This window comes from Pelodiscus sinensis, chromosome 7 (assembly GCF_052426305.1).
Source record: "Pelodiscus sinensis isolate ZL-2025 chromosome 7, ASM5242630v1, whole genome shotgun sequence".
Classification (NCBI taxonomy): Eukaryota; Metazoa; Chordata; order Testudines; family Trionychidae; genus Pelodiscus; species Pelodiscus sinensis.
Window position 1 is genome coordinate 2,068,766 of NC_143058.1, and position 17,826 is coordinate 2,086,591.

Sequence of the window (17,826 nt, forward strand, 5' to 3'; positions counted from 1 at the left end):
GCGGAGTCCCCTCGGCGTGCGGGGCTGGGTCGGGCGCGGGAAGCGGACTCCCCTCGGCGTGCGGGGCTGAGTCGGGCGCGGGAAGTGGACTCCCCTCGGCGTGCGGGGCCGGGTCGGGCGCGGGAAGCGGAGTCCCCTCGGCGTGCGGGGCTGGGTCGGGCGCGGGAAGCGGAGTCCCCTCGGCGTGCGGGGCCGGGTCGGGCGCGGGAAGCGGAGGCCCCTCGGCGAGCGGGGCCGGGTCGGGCGCGGGAAGCGGAGGCCCCTCGGCGAGCGGGGCCGGGTCGGGCGCGGGAAGCGGAGGCCCCTCGGCGTGCGGGGCTGGGTCGGGCGCTGGAAGCGGAGTCCCCTCGGCGTGCGGAGCTGGGTCGGGCGCGGGAAGCGGAGGCCCCTCGGCGTGCGGGGCTGGGTCGGGCGCGGGAAGCGGAGGCCCCTCGGCGTGCGTGGCTGGGTCGGGTGCGGGAAGCGGAGGCCCCTCGGCGTGCGGGGCTGGGTCGGGCGCGGGAAGTGGAGGCTCCTGATCTGCAGGCTGCTAAGTGTGTGCGCAGTGCTTGGAGAGGGTCATGCTGGTACGGTACCTGGGGAACCCTTTACGGCCTGTTTGTCTGGTCTTGTTCTCTTCGTGTATCTTCCTGGCCCGGGTGAGGAGCGTTAGACCGGCACCAGCGTCATGTCTCCGCAGCTCTTGTTAACTCTAGAGCTACAGCAGCACCTCCTGGGGGCTCCTGGCAGCCCAGGGCTCTGTGGGCCTCCCCGCTCCTGTCCCCCGCTTGCTGTACCAGCTCGCCCGCCGGGGCTCAGGAGACAGTTTCACGTTTGGCTCCGAGGTTGCGTTGTGGGGCGCTGAGGCCTCCAGTCTCTCGTGGACTCTGCCTGCCTCCTTTCCGACAGCTGTTTCTGGGGTCCCTCAGCGTCGCAGCCACGCCCTAGATCAGGCAGCTCTGGGACACTCCATAGGGGAATTATAGCTTGCGGATCCCTGCCCCATGTGGCTCAAGATCTGCCTTTCCTGGGGCGCTGCAGGCCTGGGGTTCTCTGAGTCCCTTCCTGCTGCACTGCAGAGGGGACCCTGTTGGTAACTCCACGGGTCTGCCGCTTCGCCTGTACGCTTGGCAGTTCTGCGGAGGCCTCTCGGCTCTCGCGCTTCGGAGACCCCCAGGACTGGGTGGCCGGCTGAGCGTGAGGGCCTGCCACAGACTGGGAGGAAGGGCCGTCCCTTGCAGTCCTGCCTTGATCGGGCGGGTTGTGACGGCGCATTGGGGACCCCCGAGCCTGCACCCCCGTCCTCAGCCAGATGTGACTCCTCCAGCCAGTAGAACAGGGGGGCTTATTGCTTCTCAGAGATCCAGCACGGCCCGGGTTCCCTGTGGGCCCAGGAGTAAGGGGCCGGCAGCCTCGGCCCCCTTGGCGTAGGAGTCCCCAGACCTCTGAAGCCCCCGCACTCGATTTTGTCTGTTCTCTTCGTGATTGCCCAGCCCAGACTGCCCCTTGGCCAAACCCCAGACCACACAGTCCCTCAGTAGCCACCCCCCGTCCTGTGTCTAACCCCTTGCCCTGGCCAAGGGAGAAGTTGCTAGGCCTCTGTCTACGCACTTGTCCGCAGGAACTCTCCCCCCCAGCTGGGCAATGCTTACAGAGGCCAGTAGGGGTCACCCACAGCCCAACACAGCAACCAGTGAACGCCCAACCAGAGTGGGCCCAGGGCCACGAGTGCACAGCCCCCCACTCCGTCACACGGGTACCTCTCCAGGTAGAGGGGTAAAGTGCCAGAGCTGTCTCCCAGCTCTCCGGCTGGCAGCATACGGCCACGGGCAGGGCTGGGACTGGTGCAATTCAATTCAGACCTGGGGAGAGGAAGGCAGCCCGGGGCAGTCATACGTACCTTCCTGGCTTGTGCCTCAGAGCACCTCTCTGCCTCTCCTGTTGTGGCACAGCCATGAGGGGGCGCTTTGCCTCTCCCGTTGTTGTGGAGTGGTTGTGGCACGGCTGGGAGGGGGCTCTGCCTCTCCCGTTGTTCCGGTGTGGTTGTGGCACGGCTGGGAGGGGGCTCTGCCTCTCCCGTTGTTGTGGTGCGGTTGTGGCACGGCTGTGAGGGGGCTCTGCCTCTCCCGTTGTTCTGGTGTGGTTGTGGCACGGCTGTGAGGGGGCTCTGCCTCTCCCATTGTTCTGGTGTGGTTGTGGCACGGCCGTGAGGGGGCTCTGCCTCTCCCGTTGATGCGGTGTGGTTGTGGCATGGCTGTGAGGGGGCTCTGCCTCTCCCGTTGTTCTGGTGTGGTTGTGGCACGGCCGTGAGGGGGCTCTGCCTCTCCCGTTGTTCTGGTGTGGTTGTGGCACGGCTGTGAGGGGGCTCTGCCTCTCCCGTTGTTCTGGTGTGGTTGTGGCACGGCTGTGAGGGGGCTCTGCCTCTCCCGTTGTTCCGGTGTGGTTGTGGCACGGCCGTGAGGGGGCTCTGCCTCTCCCGTTGATGCGGTGTGGTTGTGGCACGGCTGTGAGGGGGCTCTGCCTCTCCCGTTGTTCTGGTGTGGTTGTGGCACGGCTGTGAGGGGGCTCTGCCTCTCCCGTTGTTCTGGTGTGGTTGTGGCACGGCTGTGAGGGGGCTCTGCCTCTCCCGTTGTTCTGGTGTGGTTGTGGCACGGCTGTGAGGGGGCTCTGCCTCTCCCGTTGTTCCAGTGTGGTTGTGGCACGGCTGTGAGGGGGCTCTGCCTCTCCCGTTGTTCCGGTGTGGTTGTGGCACGGCTGTGAGGGGCGCTCTGCCTCTCCCGTTGATGCGGTGTGGTTGTGGCACGGCTGTGAGGGGCGCTCTGCCTCTCCCGTTGTTCCGGTGTGGTTGTGGCACGGCCGTGAGGGGGCTCTGCCTCTCCCGTTGTTCTGGTGTGGTTGTGGCACGGCTGTGAGGGGGCTCTGCCTCTCCCGTTGTTCTGGTGTGGTTGTGGCACGGCTGTGAGGGGGCTCTGCCTCTCCCGTTGTTCTGGTGTGGTTGTGGCACGGCCGTGAGGGGCGCTCTGCCTCTCCCGTTGTTCTGGTGTGGTTGTGGCACGGCTGTGAGGGGGCTCTGCCTCTCCCGTTGTTCTGGTGTGGTTGTGGCACGGCCGTGAGGGGCGCTCTGCCTCTCCCGTTGTTCCGGTGTGGTTGTGGCACGGCTGTGAGGGGGCTCTTCCTCTCCCGTTGTTCTGGTGTGGTTGTGGCACGGCTGTGAGGGGGCTCTGCCTCTCCCATTGTTCCGGTGTGGTTGTGGCACGGCCGTGAGGGGGTGCTGCCGGGTGAGAATGGCTGTTTCTTTTCCCCGCCTGCACTGCAGCTGAATTTCCTTGGCGTGACCGTGGGACAGGAGCAGCGGTACGTTCACTTCACCTCCACCAAGCACCTGTTCACTCCCATCGCCATTGGCAGCTCCAGCCCGCCCCGACAGGTGAGCAGCCCGAAGGACGCGCCGGGCAGGCAGAGCGGAGCAGCTCGCGCGCCGGCCGGCCCTGGGGAGGGCAGGGCGCAGCCGCACGTGCTCGGCTGGGCAGTAGCCGTGCCAGGGAAGTGGAGCCTCCCATGGAGGGTCTGAGACCGGAACTAGCCAGAGCCCTGCAGCGGGGCTGTCAGGCCGGTTCTGCATTGTGGGCCAGGTGGGGGGGCGGCGGGTCCGAATCTCTGAGCTCCGCTTCCCAGAGCGGCTGCCACTGGCCCGGAGAAAAACTCTGGTGGGCAGCGGGAGGGGCGCTCTAGCATGGAGGGGGCGAGCCGGGGGCTTTGTGTGGGCTGCTGATGGTGGCTGCTGTTTTGAATTCTGGGGTCTCCTCCCTCCAAGCCTCGGTTTTATCAAATGCCCTGACATAGGCGCGTCACTAGCCCACCGCTCAGGGCTGGCGCTAGCTTGCAGCGGGGCACCGCGAGCACTGCCCCCCTCCTGTCCCCTGCAGATCTATGAGCTGTACAACGGGGGCTGCATGGCTGTGGCTTATGAGATTCAGCTGGACTCTGTGACGAAGATCCAGGAGGAGAATTTCCAGCACCCGGTGTTTGTCTGTCTGAACCCCAGGGGGGAGATCGCTCCCGGCTCGACAAGCCACATCGAGTGGGTCTTCTCGCCGCTGGAAGCCAGGACGTACTCCGTAAGAGGCTCCTCAGCCTAAGCGAGTCGCGGTGTCACGTGCTTTTCCCGGGGGCCTGCGGGGCCAGCGTCTTGTGGCCCTCTCTGTTCACATCAGACAGAGGCTTGGTGGGGTTGGATTTAAATCGTTTGTCCTCGGGAAACATCGATTTTGCCTGACACGCTGAAACTGACAAAATTCTGGGTGCCCTGGGCAAGCGCAGCCCTGGACGTAGGGCCTCTAGGGATCTGGTATCACTGGCCCCGTGGCCAGGCAGGGGGTCCCCTGCAGCCTGGGGCGAGGAATCCGGGTAAGACCAGAGAACTTGGGGCCTGAGCGGTCTAGAGGGAGACTCAGGCCCTTGGAGCGGCAGCAGATCCTAGCAGCTGTAGGCTCAGGCTGCATACTCCCGAGACAGAGCTGTTGTCCAGTACGGTTATGTAACCCGCGTGCCCGGCCCCTCTCGGCGGCTGCTGGGGGCTTAGCTCGTCAGTGTTCCCAGGAATCCCAGTGCAGCAGGCAGCAGGCCGCTTACTCCAAAGTCCCGCTCCGCTAGCAACGGCACCGCTTTGTTAGACCCTCAGCATGCAGCCCTGACTGTGTCCTGTCGCCCTTTCTGTGGCAGGTGGATGTCCCCATCCACATCTTGGAGGGAGATTCAGCTCTGATCACCTTCCAGGGAATAGGCTATGACCCCCATATTCTGGGAGAGACCGCCCAGTTCGACCAAGTCTCGTCTCCTTCCGTGACTCCGAGCTCTTCCAAACTGACCGTGCCTGGGCAGGTGAGCCCCAGCTGGGATACTGCCATAGCCACCGCGCGGGAACGGCAGCCCTTCCAGAATGCGTGGCAGGCGGCCTCTTCTCTGAGCCTCTGACTCCAGGCGGCGCTCCTTAGCCTGCTGCTGGAAAAACCAGATTCCTGTCTGTGCCCCCGACCCTGCATCCCAGGCCTCAGCCAGACGTGACTCCGCCAGCCAGTAGAGTAAAAATGGGTTTGTTGCTTCTCCGAGATACCGCCCAGCGCAGGTTTGATGTAGGCACAGGATAGGCCAACAGCCCTACTTCCCTTGGGGGGAGGGGCTCACAGACCCTGAACCCCCTGTACTGGTTTTAGTCTCCTTCCTCCATGCTTCCCCACGCTCCGACTGCCCAGCTCCCAGCCCTGCCCCCAGCCAGGTGTCCGTCTCCACCTCCCTCCCTTTGCCTCTGGGAAGAGCCTTGTTATCTGCCCAGGCTGGGCCTAGGTGTCTGGGCCAATGCATATGTGGGTGAGTCCGTGGGAATCACACAGCCCAGCGCAGCCAGGTGGGGGCACCGGGTTACAGAGCAGACAGCCCCCCACAACGTCCCACTGTGCACGGCGGCTGTTGCCCTGAAAACCTCTTTACTCCAGGTCCGATTTCCACGGGCCCCAGAACCAGAGCGGTTGCTGCGATGTTGGCGCGTGACCCTTGCGCTAGTGACGATTAAGCGCCGGGAGCAGAGCAGCTTTTCCTTGGCAGTGCCCGTGTCCAAAGACAGCCGTGCCCCTTGCTTCCTGGGCAGGCTGCTCAGCCAGTGCATTAGGGATCCCTTGGTCTGCACACGGTCAGCAGGGTGGCTCCTTACACAGGGCAAGGAACAGCTTGTTCACAGGGCACAGTGCAGAGGGACTTTGCTGCTGGCCTGCTGGAGCCCAGACTGCGCTGTGTATTCCAAGTTGGGAGGTTCAATGGGATCACTGACAGTGGAAATCTCAGAGGGGGAGCCGAGTTAATCTGTAACCCCCAGCAATGGCCCGGTAGCACCTTAGATGGAACCGAAAATATAGAGCGAGCTGGTCTCGTGAGCTTTCCTGGGCACAACCCACTGCCTCAGATGACAAGTACGGAGCAGGAGGGACCGAGGTTGAATTATAAAGCAGAAGGTGGAGTCGCTGTAGGTGGGCTGGAGAGAGCTCTCCTGTTGACTGAGTAACTCTGCCGCCCTGCGTGGTGGTGGCCGTCAGCGGAAGACGCTCTCCTGCAGACACAGCACTGCCTCCGCTGGTGCAAAGGCCAGGATAGTGTACGTCACGTGGAGAGGTGATTATTCACGCCCTGCGGGGTAGACACGTGTGCAGGAAGAGTGCAGCGGGGCTCCCGGAAGGAAGACTGCACTCTTGTGAGCGCAGAGTACACTTTACAGCGTGCCCCAGAGCGCCGTGGTATCCGTGTCCCTCGGGCATTCTGAAACGTGTAACCTGAAGCTCGTTAAACGTCTCTCGCCGTTCAGTGTAATTAGCCAGTGCTCGCAGCACCTTGCACGCGTGAAGTGTGAATAACCAGCTGGGCTACACCCACAATGCGCAGGCAGGTCAGTGGGGCTGTTGTTGAAGCCAGGACCCCGGGTGTGACCCGCTATCACCGAGCGGGGTTTAGCTGGGGCCTCTGTGCTCCAGGCCTACCCCACTCCTGCATGGCGTGCTCTGCGCCAACACACTGCACAGCCTGGAACCTCCTGCTGCCGGAAAGGCTCGCTGCCTTGCTGAAGAGACAGCATGTGGAACCCAGGCAGGGCAGTGTGGGAGGCCGCATGGCCCCTTGGAGGACAGGACAGGTGTGACGGCGCGTTGGGGGTTCCCCGTCTCCTGCACCCTGAAATGGCACAAACAGACTTCACCAGCCGGTGGAATAGAGGAAGTTTATTGCCTCTCCAGGATACAGCACAGCACAGATGTAGTCTGGTCACAGAGCTGGGCTAGGATGCCTCAGGCCCCCTTGAGATGGGGGAGACTGGGCCCCTAAACTCCAGCCCCTTCTCCTAGGCTCTCCTCCATGCTCTCCCACAGTAACTAACTAAATTCCCTTGCAGCCCTGCCCCCCAGTCAGGGCAGCATTCCACCTTCCTTTGTTCCTCTCCATGGGGGGTGTCTGGCCACTGGTTCAACAAGTTTGGCATTACCTTTGCCTAGCGAGGTTTTCCCTGCTGGGTCTTGCTCCAGACAGCAGGGGTCACCACAGCCCAGCAAGTACCCCCACTACGTCACAGTTCTCCCCCCTCCGAGAGCGAACTGAGCAGGGTCACTCCGCTCGTGACCTAGGGAAGTTCGGGTCCTCTGCGTGGGAACCCGCCCCGGGGACATGGGTGCTCCCCTTGACTCAGGCCGGCCGTGGCAAGGCCCCACATGAGCTGGCTTCCCTCTGTCCACTCGCCGCCCCGCTCCAGGGCGACTGGCGCAGGCCTGTCCTCGGGGGTCACACCCACCCTTCCGCTGGCCTTGATCTCTGGCCAGGGTCTCTCGGGCCGGGGCCATGAGCCCAGTGAGCCTTCTCTGGACAGCCAGGGCGGCTTCCACCCCCGAAGTTCCATCCAGGGAGGTCTTCCCCTCCCATAACTCTCTCAGCAAGCCCAGAGGGTCTATCTGGGGTAGAGACCCCCAAGCCGCTTTCCTCCTGTCTTGGGCCTTCCCGCCCCTCTGGCAGGAGTCACAGGACCGGCAGTACCGCTGCACGGCTGTAAAGATTCCCGGCCAATAGAAGTGCTCGAGCAGCTTCAGCCGGGTGCTCCGGATCCCCCGGTGGCCCCCAACGGGGACATCGTGGGCCAAATACAGCAGCTTGAGGCGATACTTTCGGGGGACGACCAGCTGCCGCTGGACCCCCCATGCCCTCACCTTCCTGGGGGAGAGCCACTCACGGAACAGGAGCCCACGCTCCCGCAGGAATCTCTCCTGGCCACCTCTCCCCCGGGGCTGAGCTGCATGGAGGCCAGCCTGGTCCCTCAGCCTCTGCAAGGAGGGGTCTGCCTGCACCTCAGCCTGGAATTCAGCTGCTGAGGCAGGGATCGGGACCTGTCCCCCACCTCTGCCTAGGTCCGGAGTCCCAGCCTGGCTGGACCCCGTGTCCACTGGGATGGGACCCTGAGGACGCTGCCAGGAGTCCTTCCCTGGACCCACGTTGTCAGCCCCCCGCTGGCTCTGGCTCCGGGTAGTGACTAGAGCCCGCTGGGATTCATGGGGCCACTCCTCTAGGTCATTCCCCATCAGCACCTCGGTGGGCAAGTGCGGGTGCACCCCCACTTCCTTGAGGCCTTCCTTCGCCCCCCATTTCAGATGCACCCTGGCTACAGGCACCTTAAACGGGGACCCGTCTATGCCCTTCAGGGTCAGCTGCGCGTGGGGTAGTATCCGCTCCGGGGCCACTATGTCGGATCGGGCCAGAGTCACCTCCGCCCCCGTGTCCCAGAAGCCCGTCACCTTCCTACCATCCACCTCCAGGGGTATGAGGCACTCGCTCCGCAGGGGCCGTCCTGCCCCCACCCGGTACACGGAGAAATCCGCCTCCTGAGAATCAGACCTCCCAGGGGAGGTGCACTGAGCATCCTTCCCCTCTCTCTGAGCTGAGGTTTGCCTGCCAGCCCCTGCCTCTGGGGCAGCCTGCCCTTCCTCCCGCCCCAGCCAGTTAACCCTGGAAAGTCCCCGGTCCTGGGACCTGGTGCACTGAGCCCTCTTGTGGCCTTTTTGCCCACAGCGATGGCAAGTTAGGCTTTGGGCTGTCTCTGTCCAGGTCCTGGCTGGTTCTCTGGGGCGCAGACGACCTGTTCCTTGGTCTCGCCCCGTAGTTGACTCCCTCCGTCGCTCAGCCGAGATCCGGTCTCTGCGCGGTTCCCTCTCTCTCCGGGACTCCCGTTCACACCCGGACCGGCTCTCCGTGAACTCATCCGCCAGTCTCCCGGCCTCCTGGGGGTTCTCTGGTCTCCGGTCCTTGAGCCACAGCCTCAGTTTGGGTGGGCACGCTTCATAGAACTGCTCCATCATGACCAGCTTGAGCAGCTCCTCTGCGGTCTGGGCTCCGACTCCAGACACCCACTTGCGGCAGTATTGCGCCAGGCGGGAGGCCAGGTCCACATAGGTCTCCCGTGGCCCTTTCTGTACCCCCCGGAACTTCTTCCTGTACATCTCGGGGGTCAGCCCGAACTTGTGCAGCAGGGCCTCCTTGACTCGGTTGTAATCCCCTGGCTGTAGGTCCTCCAGCTGACTGAGCACTCCGGCCGCCTCCTGGTTCAGTGCGGGGATGAGCTCCTGCAGCCAGTCAGCTGGGGGGACCCGTTGCAGTCCACAGGCCCTCTCAAAGGCACTGAGGAACCCGTCTATGTCACCCATGTCCTTCAGTTGGGCCACCACGAGCCTCTCCAAGCGTCTGGCAGTCCTGGGACCCTGGGGCCCATCCGCACTTGGCGCAGCCGGTGCCCCGCCGGTTCTCCGCTCTGCCATGGCCAGCTCATGCTGTCGCTGCCTCTCTCGATCTTGGCGCTCCTTCTCTCGATCTTGGCGCTCCCTCTCTCGGTCCTGGCGGTCCTTCTCTCGGTCCTCTACTTCCAATTCCCTGATCCGCAGCTGGATCTCCAGCCGCCGCAGCTCCGCTGGGCTGGCCCCTGCCCTAGATGGGCTATGGCTTGCAGGCCTCCCGGGAGACGCTGTCTCATCTCTCCGTTGGGTTCCAGCGCTCCTCCCCCTCTCTGAGCCTGACACACTCTCAGGGGGGGTCTGGCTGCTTCCCCTGGGGACAAGATCCTGGCCCTGTGGCTGGTCATTATCTTCCAGCTGGGCAATCAGCTGGGCCTTGGTTGCTTTCTGCACAGGCAAGCCCCTCTCTCTGCACAGCCCCACCAGCTCTGCCTTCAAGAGTCGGGCGTAGGCCATCTGCCCGCTGGGCCCCTCGGTGCAGACTCACCAGTCTAGTGCTGCAGCGCCCCACGATTCCCAGGAACCGCTTCGCTCTGTCTCCAGCACGCCTGGCTCCAGGGCTCTTGCTTCTACTGCGCCTTGTCGCTTGCCGCTGGAAGCTCCATCCACGGGGTGCAGTGTATCCCGCTCCTGACACCAGTGTGACGGCGCGTTGGGGGTTCCCCGTCTCCTGCACCCCGAAATGGCACAAACAGACTTCACCAGCCGGTGGAATAGAGGAAGTTTATTGCCTCTCCAGGATACAGCACAGCACAGATGTAGTCTGGTCACAGAGCTGGGCTAGGATGCCTCAGGCCCCCTTGAGATGGGGGAGACTGGGCCCCTAAACTCCAGCCCCTTCTCCTAGGCTCTCCTCCATGCTCTCCCACAGTAACTAACTAAATTCCCTTCCAGCCCTGCCCCCCAGCCAGGGCAGCATCCACCTTCCTTTGTTCCTCTCCATGGGGGGTGTCTGGCCACTGGTTCAACAAGTTTGGCACTACCTTTGCCTAGCGAGGTTTTCCCTGCTGGGTCTTGCTCCAGACAGCAGGGGTCACCACAGCCCAGCAAGTACCCCCACTACGTCACACCAGGCCCTGGCGCCAGGCAGGAGTTGCCTGCTTGGAGCAGTATGCCCAGCATTAAATACATCTGGGGCTTCCCCGCTGACCAGACTGCTAGAGGGTGCAGAGGGAAGTGCACCCATCTTCTCTGGCTGACGGTCCTGCCTGGTTTCTCTCCTTCCAGCCAGCCTTCTTGTCCCAGCACAGGGTGTGCCTCGGAAACATCCCAGTCTACAGCAAGCCCAGCCGGCTCGTCTTTCTCAACAATGCCTCCGAGAGTGAGGCAGTCCTCTTTGCCTGGCGCGTCGGCCCGTCGAGTGCGAGCGAGGTAAGGTCTCCTTTCAGCTCCGCCGCTGGGCGGGGAAGGGCCCTGCGGTCTGACTGCCTCCAGACAGCGTCTGATGGGCACTTCTGTGGCGTCTGTAGTGGCAGACGGGAGGAAAGATGATTAGAAAGTGGAGGATGATGACTGGGGATGTGAGCAAAGACACCGGGGAGGCCTACGGCTGGGTTTGAGCGGAGTGAAACGAGGCTCACGGGATCGGTTGGCAAAGGGTTCCCCAGCCGACAGATCCATGTCTAGACTACCGCGCTGTGCCGGATCAGCTGTTTATTTTAATGAAGCCGGGATGATTTAAATCCCCGCTTCTCTGCCTATGCCGGGTAGCCTAATCTACATGCTTCTGTCGCCAGAAGCGTGTAGTCTAGACATACCCTCAGAGTGCATAAGGTGGGGGGCCTCAGAGACCTTAAAATACCCCGCCCCTAAAGGCTTCTCCCCAGGGTCACAGATTCCCTGACCATGGGGGAGACGCTGCCGCCGCCCAAACGCCAAGCCCCTTGAGAATCCCGGGGAAGCTCTTCCTGTGGGCTACCCCCAAGCTCTTTAACGCTCCTTCGGAGAGAGCTTGAAAACAAGCGGCATTTTCTGAATAGGACACAGGATCAGATCACGGGCGTAAAAAGCTGCTTCTATTAGCAAAACAAGGAAGACCTATCTGGTTGGTTGCTAGGGGTTACATTTGCATTTATCAATGAAAAAAAGCAGATTGAAAGCACAGAGATTAGCTTCCCTGGGATTCAGTTTACAAGTTACAGTGTTGCAGGGCGGGGGGGGGGGGGGGGGGCACCTGGGCTCAGCACAGAGTTCAGCAAACCCCAAACTAAAGAAAATAGCTTGTGTCTAAATAAACATTCCCTAGTCACCCACATACCGGTTGCTCCTGGCTCAGTCCATCTCTGTATCTCTCCTCTGGCCACACAGACTGCAGCAGGGAGACCACTGCTTCCAGTTCAGATCTCACACTCCCCCACTGGCTCTCCTGGCTCCCTGCCAGCACTTCCTGGAGCTTCTGAGAGACCCCTTGGCTCTGGGTTTAACCCTTTACAGGCAGTGTAGGTAACTGAGTGGCTGGGATGTCTAGGAGAGGGCAGTGCCTGTCCCATCCGTCACCCGAGTCCTTGTTGTGTCTTAGTTGCTACAGATCGTACCGGAGACGGGCGTCATGCAGCCCAGGGCCAGTACCCACTGCATCATCACCCTGCACGCATCTGGGAACGCACGCTTCTACAGCGTGGATCTGGTGTGTGAGGTGAGCCTGGGAGGAGCCTGCATCCTTCACTGCCTCTAGGGCGGCCCCCGGCAGCAAACAGCCTACTACTGACTCGGGCACCGGAGCGCTCGATCCCCGCTCCTGCCTGGGCTGCGGCCGTGGCTCAGCATAGAAAAATTAACTGTGAGAAAAGCTTGTGTAATGAGTAATGTGCTGAGCTGGGCCTGGCACTTTCCCCGTTTACATCACTCCCCTTGCCCCGGGGTGGGGGGGAGAGACAGGACTCGGCTTGCCCCAGGGTAGGGGGGAGACAGGACTCGCCTTGCCCCGGGGTGGGGGGGAGAGACAGGACTCGCCTTGCCCCGGGGGGGGGGGGGGAGAGACAGGACTCGGCTTGCCCCGGGGGGGGGGTGGCAGGGAGAGACAGGACTCGCCTTGCCGGGGGGGGGGAGAGATGGGGAGAGACAGGACTCGCCTTGCCCGGGGGGGGGGGAGATGGGGAGAGACAGGACTCGCCTTGCCCGGGGGGGGGGGAGATGGGGAGAGACAGGACTCGCCTTGCCGGGGGGGGGGCGGGGAGACACAGGACTCGCCTTGCCGGGGGGGGGGGGGGGGGGGCGGGGAGACACAGGACTCGCCTTGCCCGGGGGGGAGGCGGGGAGAAAGATGCAGCCATGGAGCTGGGGGAGTCCTGCATCCCATGCTGATTGCTGGGGACCTTGCTCCCTCTAATCCAGGGTTGGTCTCCTAGGTGGTCGTGCAGCAGAGCCTGGCTGGCTATGAGCGGGCGCTGCAGGCGTGGGAAGCCGAGCGGGAGCGGCAGGCTGTGGAATTCACCATCTCGGAGAAGGACCTGGGTGCGGAGAGCAATCCGAAGCAGCATGCCCGAGTAAGGACCGGTTCCTGGGGAGCCTCCTTTTGTTTTCCCAACTTCTCCGCAGGATCTGGGGTTCAGCAAGGAACCGTCCCTAAATCGTAGCCCGTCTGGCGGATGCAGGCGAGGGGTCGTCGTTCCCCCGCTCACGTGGCCGGTTACTGGTAGAGCCCATGATGATCTTGGCTCTTTTGCTTTACCCACTAAATCCCTCCGAGCTTTTGCTGGGTGTGTAGCGGGAAGGGCCGAGCCGGGGTAGCTCTGGAAGGAAATCAAAAGACCCTTGTCCAGCAAGCTCTGAAACGACCGGTCGTCTGGAGTGTGGAAGGGAGGGTCTGACGGGAGCCTGGGGAGACGCAAACCGGAGGCGCTGGGTGAGGGGAACACCGAGCCTGGCTCTGCTTTTTATTCCCCTTCACTCGGGTTTTCCTTCCTCTTTAGAACGCGCCAGGCTCCTCTGCCGAGGAAAAACTCGCTCAGCCCCCCGCGGCGAGCAGCAAGTACAAGGTAAGGGCTCCGCCCCCGCAAGCTGGAGACTGGGGGCGGGAGGACAGAGCCAGCAAGACTCGTGGCTTGGAAGGCTGAAGCGCTGAGCTGGGAGGAGGCGTTGGTCCATAGAGGGGGCTGCTTGGCTGGGGCGGGTTAAAGATGCTGCTGGGTGAAGGTCTGGCACCGCAGAGCTTTGGACCCGTGGCCAGAGGATTTGGTGGCCGCGCGTCGGGGTGCCTGGCCGAGGGGACAGTACTAGGGGCTGTGGGACCTCAAGCAGGGGGCTCTAGGACTGGGGTGGCTGTGTGCATCCAGCGCGGCGTGTCTGGAGCCGCCAGAGCTGGTGCGAGGCTGGGGCTGGGGGCACCCCCATTGCTCACCGGCAGGGGCAGGGAGGCTGGCTGGGACGGAGATGGCTGAGGAGGAAGCTGCAGGCTTTGGCTCTAGCCCCCGGTTGGCTCCTGCGAGCTCTGCCAGCGATGACCCACCCCCCGCGTGCAAGGGGCGCCAGTCCCGCGAGGATGGGCGGCGGCGGCAGGACCGTTCCCCTCCGCCGGCGGCGACGCTGGGGGTGATGCAGGCTGAGTTGCCCTTTTGCCTGGGGCCCGTCTTCCCGCAGGGCTCCGTGAGCTCAGGCAGGCGCCGAACGCCGGGCCAGGAGCGCTCTGCACACACGGAGGTGCCAGGCCTCCGGCGGCGCCAGCCTGGGGCCAGTCCCCTTTCATCCGCCTTAGCCCCATGCTGGGGTGCTGCCTCCTCTCCTTGGTGCCTGCGTGGATGGTCCCACCCCCGCCCAGTTGCGCTCACTCCCTGCCCCTGGGCGGAGCGCCGACGGCGAGGGCAATGCCAGCCATAGGCTCAGCAAAGGGGCATTTCTGTCCTCCCCACAGACTCTGCCCCCCATTAAAAACCTGCCTGCGCCCAGCCTGCCCGCCAGCCGCTGCCAGAGGCGGCCCCTGCTGGACAGAGAAGCCAGCGGACGGTGGGCCAAGCCGGAGCCCCCCAGGTCCCACCTGCTGCACCTTGGAGTGACCGCCAGGTCCCATTCCATGGACGACTTCCTGGACAGCTTCTGCTCCGAGCTGCCCTCGCACTTCCTGTGCTGGTAAGACCAGAGGCCGCTGGCGCCCCGCCCAGAGCCCCACGTGTGCCGGGGGCCCTGCTGCCTTAGGAAAGGGGCTGTGGGTCCGGGCTCTGGGGGCCCCTGGGCTGCAGGCACCGTGTGTTATCCAGCCCCCTGGCCAGGGTGTGAGGGAGGCGGCTCCGCCCCCTGCCGGGTTGGAGCCGCATCGCCAGGAGCAGCTCTGTCCCCGCAGCTCCCATTGGCTGGGAAGCGTGTGTATGTGTGTGGGGGGGGGGGTATCTGCAGGCCATCGCCACCACCACCACCAAAGGGGCACTTCTCAGGTAGGCACCCAGCATCCCAAGCCCTGAGCCCCTCCCAGGCCCTGCACCCCAATCCCTGCAGCCTAATCCCCCACTCCCTCCTAAACCCCACACCCCAAACTTGAGCCTGCCCAGACCCCCTCCCCGTCTGCTCTGAGTCCCCCCTGTATGCCGAACCCCTCCCCCCATGCCCGCTGTCCTGCCTCCACCTGCAGCCCTCTCCCACTCTTTGAACCCCTCGTGTTTGGCCTCTCCCTGGGGCCTGGAGGGCCCCCCGAATCTCATAGGCCCGTGCCCTCAGAAGCGCTAACTCTGCCCTGCCTAGGATGAGAAGCTCGGCAGCTATTTCCCAGCCCGCAGCTGGCGACGGGTGCGTCTCCGCGGGTGGCAGGGGCAGTTCAGGGAGGCTGACACCAGCAGCCTGGCTGGGGTGACAGCTTGGCACTGCCTCTTGTGACTGTAATGTCCCTGTGTCCCTTTGCCTGGCCTCCAAGTGGCACCTCGACTTCCCTCTGCTGGCTGCTGCCGGCACCTCCAGCTCAGAACCCCCGCTGGCTCCTGCTCCCGGCTCTGTACGGGCAGGACTCGGACGCCCTCTCCCCTGCGGTGCTGGCCAGAGAACACGCCGGCTGGCAGAGGCGGCGGCTTGGAGCCATCGGCCCCCGGTCCAGGCTGGCTGTAGTTCACTGGCATCAGTAATCCCCGTGGGTCGAGGCTGATCTGCTCACCCGCTTGTGTGAGTGGCAGCTGCCTGCGGCGCGAGGCGGAACCCTTCCGCCCATTCCCTCGCCCTGCCCTGGCTCCCAGCCGCTTGCCAGCACGGCGGCCTGCTGCTCCACAGCACCGTCCCCTCCCCGGATCCGGTGGGGCCCCGGCGAGCTGTCCTCGGGCTTCCCAGAGCGCCCTTGTCTGTCGTCAGAGCCCATCTCCCGCATCGAGAGGTTCTCCGGGCCAGGCTGGGGAGCCAGTGTCTGCTTCAGCCCCGGTGTGTGCGTGATGCTACCGACTGATCACAGCCCGGCCCCTCCGCCCCCGCCGCGTGCAGGCCCTGGCCTGTGTCCGGACAGCCCCTCTGCCTTTTCTCGCTGCCAGGGACTGCCAGGAGAGGGCGGGCGAGAGCAAGGCTGAGGCCGGGCCGCAGGAGGCGGGAGCCCTCGGGACAGACCCGCGTCTCCTGGCGCTGGCTGGCTCCTCCGAACAGGAGCAGCAGATGGTCGCTGATGTGCTGATGGCCGTGCTCAGGTACAGGCCCTTCCCTTGGGGTCAGAGTCCCGCGGCGGGCCCCTTCCCCTAGCTCCTGGGGACAACAGGGCTGCCAGCCCCGGCCGGAGCGCCCCTCGCAGGAGCTGACCACTAGCCGCTGCTTGGACCGGCAGTGGCAGCTGGATCGTCTGCCGTGGAGACGCACCCGAGGGAGCTCGAGTCCCGGTGCTGGCGGGCCAAGCTGCTCACTGGCCCCGGGAGAGCCGCTGGCTGGGGGTCCCAAAGGGCCGGTTCCCTGAGGCCGCGGGCCTGGCGGGCAGGCTTCGAGGCGCCTCTGTCCCTGAGCCTTTGTCCCTTTCCCTCCCCTGCAGAGGCCTGCTGGAGGACAGCCAGTTCCAGCAGGCCATGAGCCAGAGCCTGGCGGAGCCCGTGCCCTACTTCCACCAGTTCTGGTCTGAAGAGTCAGCACCGCTCGGGGGCAGCAGGCAGAGCCCGGGTGGCTCCCCAGATCCATGTGCCAGGGGCAGGGCGGGAGCGGAGGAGAGGGGCGAGCCTGCGCTGAGCCCAGGCGGCTCCCCCAGGGCGGCTCAGGACAGCCTGCACGGTGCCCTTGGCCAGGAGGAGAAGGAGGCGCTTGCCAGGTGAGGAGGGGCCCGGCTGGCATGTGGTGGGCCGGCTGTGGGGAGCGCAGCGCGGGGCCCGAATCCCTGACCTCCCCCTTACACCTCTAGGCTGCCCGTGGCCAGGAGCCTGGTGCAGCGGGTGCTGGAGAACACGCTCCAGAACATAATGGTGGAGGCCAGCCGCGGCGAGGTGGTTCTGACGGCCCGGCCCAGGGTGATCGCCTTGCCCCCCTCCACCCAAAGGTAAGGGCAGGCCTGATTCTGGCATCCCCTCTGCCAGAAGCTTCTTCCAGTGGGGCTTGTGCGTTTGCCCCAGGAAATGGGGAGCAGCGGGGGAGGGGAACGTGGGGCCCCCCCCAGCCTCCTGGGCACAGGAAGAGCTGGGAGCAAAACAGGAAGGGAGGGGCTGGGCCCCGGGGCTGGGTGCGGGAGGAGGAGGGCGACTCGCAGGAGGCCTGCGGAAGATGCTGCCAGGTCCAAGGGACTCTCTTCTCTTTCAGAGGCATCAGCCCAGCGGCCCCAGGCCAGCCAGCGTTGCTGTTGCACCCCGCAGGGCCCGGGCCCAGCCCGCCGGCAGAGGACGCGGGAACTGAGGGTCGCCCCCAGATCGTCCTGTCTGCCTAGGCGGCCGGCGTGCCCAGAGCCACTGCCCACACCAGCCCGTCCAAGCCCCGGCTGCTCTCCGAGGCCGGCAGCCCGCAGCACCAGGCTCCTGGGCACTCGCGGCTCAGAGAGGACACAGGCCCGGCCCCGGGCAGGGAGCTGGGCGTGTCGGCGAAGGGGGTCCCTGCGCCCCTTGCCCCGGGCAGGGCCGTGGTTCGCTCTACACGGGGCGTGCGGCTGGCGCCCAGCCCCTCCTGCGCACGTTCTGGTCACGCAGCCTGGCCGGCGGCCGCCGCACTCGCGTGCTGGCGAAATAGGATCTGGCCGGCGGCACACGGACCCCTCGGGTGCTGCCAAATAAAAGGGGCTGTACGGCGAGTGCCACGAGGCTCGCGCCCAGACTGCTTCCGCCACGGCCCCGTCCTGCCATGGGCAGCGTGGCTGTGGCCTAAGGCCCGCGGCGCCTGGGGCTGCGCACGGCCTGTCTCCCCTCGGCACCCAGGGCCTGGCAGGCAGAACAGGGCCGGGCCCCGGGCCCGGAAGAGGCTTTGTCCTAAACAGGCAGGGCTAGCAGCTGCCGATAGGTGGCACCAGCCCCTTAGTAGAAGTGCCAAGCGGTTCAGCCCGGCTCCCAGACCAGGCCCCTCCTGTTCCTGGGCCTTGGGGGGGGGGGGGGGGGGTGCCAGGCAACGCGACTGAGCTCCTCTCCCCCCGGCCAGCCCCTGTGTGGGGTAAGACGGCCATGGCCTCCCACCCCTGCCCAGCTGT

General features: G+C 64.8%; 1 protein-coding gene across 8 annotated transcripts in view; it reads left to right on the top strand.

The window, feature by feature from the left end:
* The window catches only part of CFAP65 (cilia and flagella associated protein 65), a 47,422-nt gene extending 29,982 nt beyond the window's left edge, over nucleotides 1–17,440 (top strand). For 6 of the 8 annotated variants that reach the window (XM_089779606.1, XM_089779607.1, XM_089779608.1 and 3 more), the window contains 12 exons: nucleotides 3,296–3,406; nucleotides 3,906–4,097; nucleotides 4,702–4,860; nucleotides 10,512–10,655; nucleotides 11,803–11,919; nucleotides 12,632–12,769; nucleotides 13,196–13,261; nucleotides 14,134–14,348; nucleotides 15,722–15,871; nucleotides 16,204–16,473; nucleotides 16,564–16,698; nucleotides 16,956–17,440. In XM_089779606.1, the coding sequence (XP_089635732.1) occupies nucleotides 3,296–3,406; nucleotides 3,906–4,097; nucleotides 4,702–4,860; nucleotides 10,512–10,655; nucleotides 11,803–11,919; nucleotides 12,632–12,769; nucleotides 13,196–13,261; nucleotides 14,134–14,348; nucleotides 15,722–15,871; nucleotides 16,204–16,473; nucleotides 16,564–16,698; nucleotides 16,956–17,079 (1,821 nt within the window). In that variant the 3' untranslated portion in view covers nucleotides 17,080–17,440. Of the gene's footprint in view, nucleotides 1–3,295; nucleotides 3,407–3,905; nucleotides 4,098–4,701; nucleotides 4,861–10,511; nucleotides 10,656–11,802; nucleotides 11,920–12,631; nucleotides 12,770–13,195; nucleotides 13,262–14,133; nucleotides 14,349–15,548; nucleotides 15,688–15,721; nucleotides 15,872–16,203; nucleotides 16,474–16,563; nucleotides 16,699–16,955 lie in introns of those variants that run through there. The other 2 variants (XM_089779609.1, XM_075932933.2) reach the window with 2 other exon arrangements.
* Nucleotides 17,441–17,826: the final 386 nt, after the last annotated feature.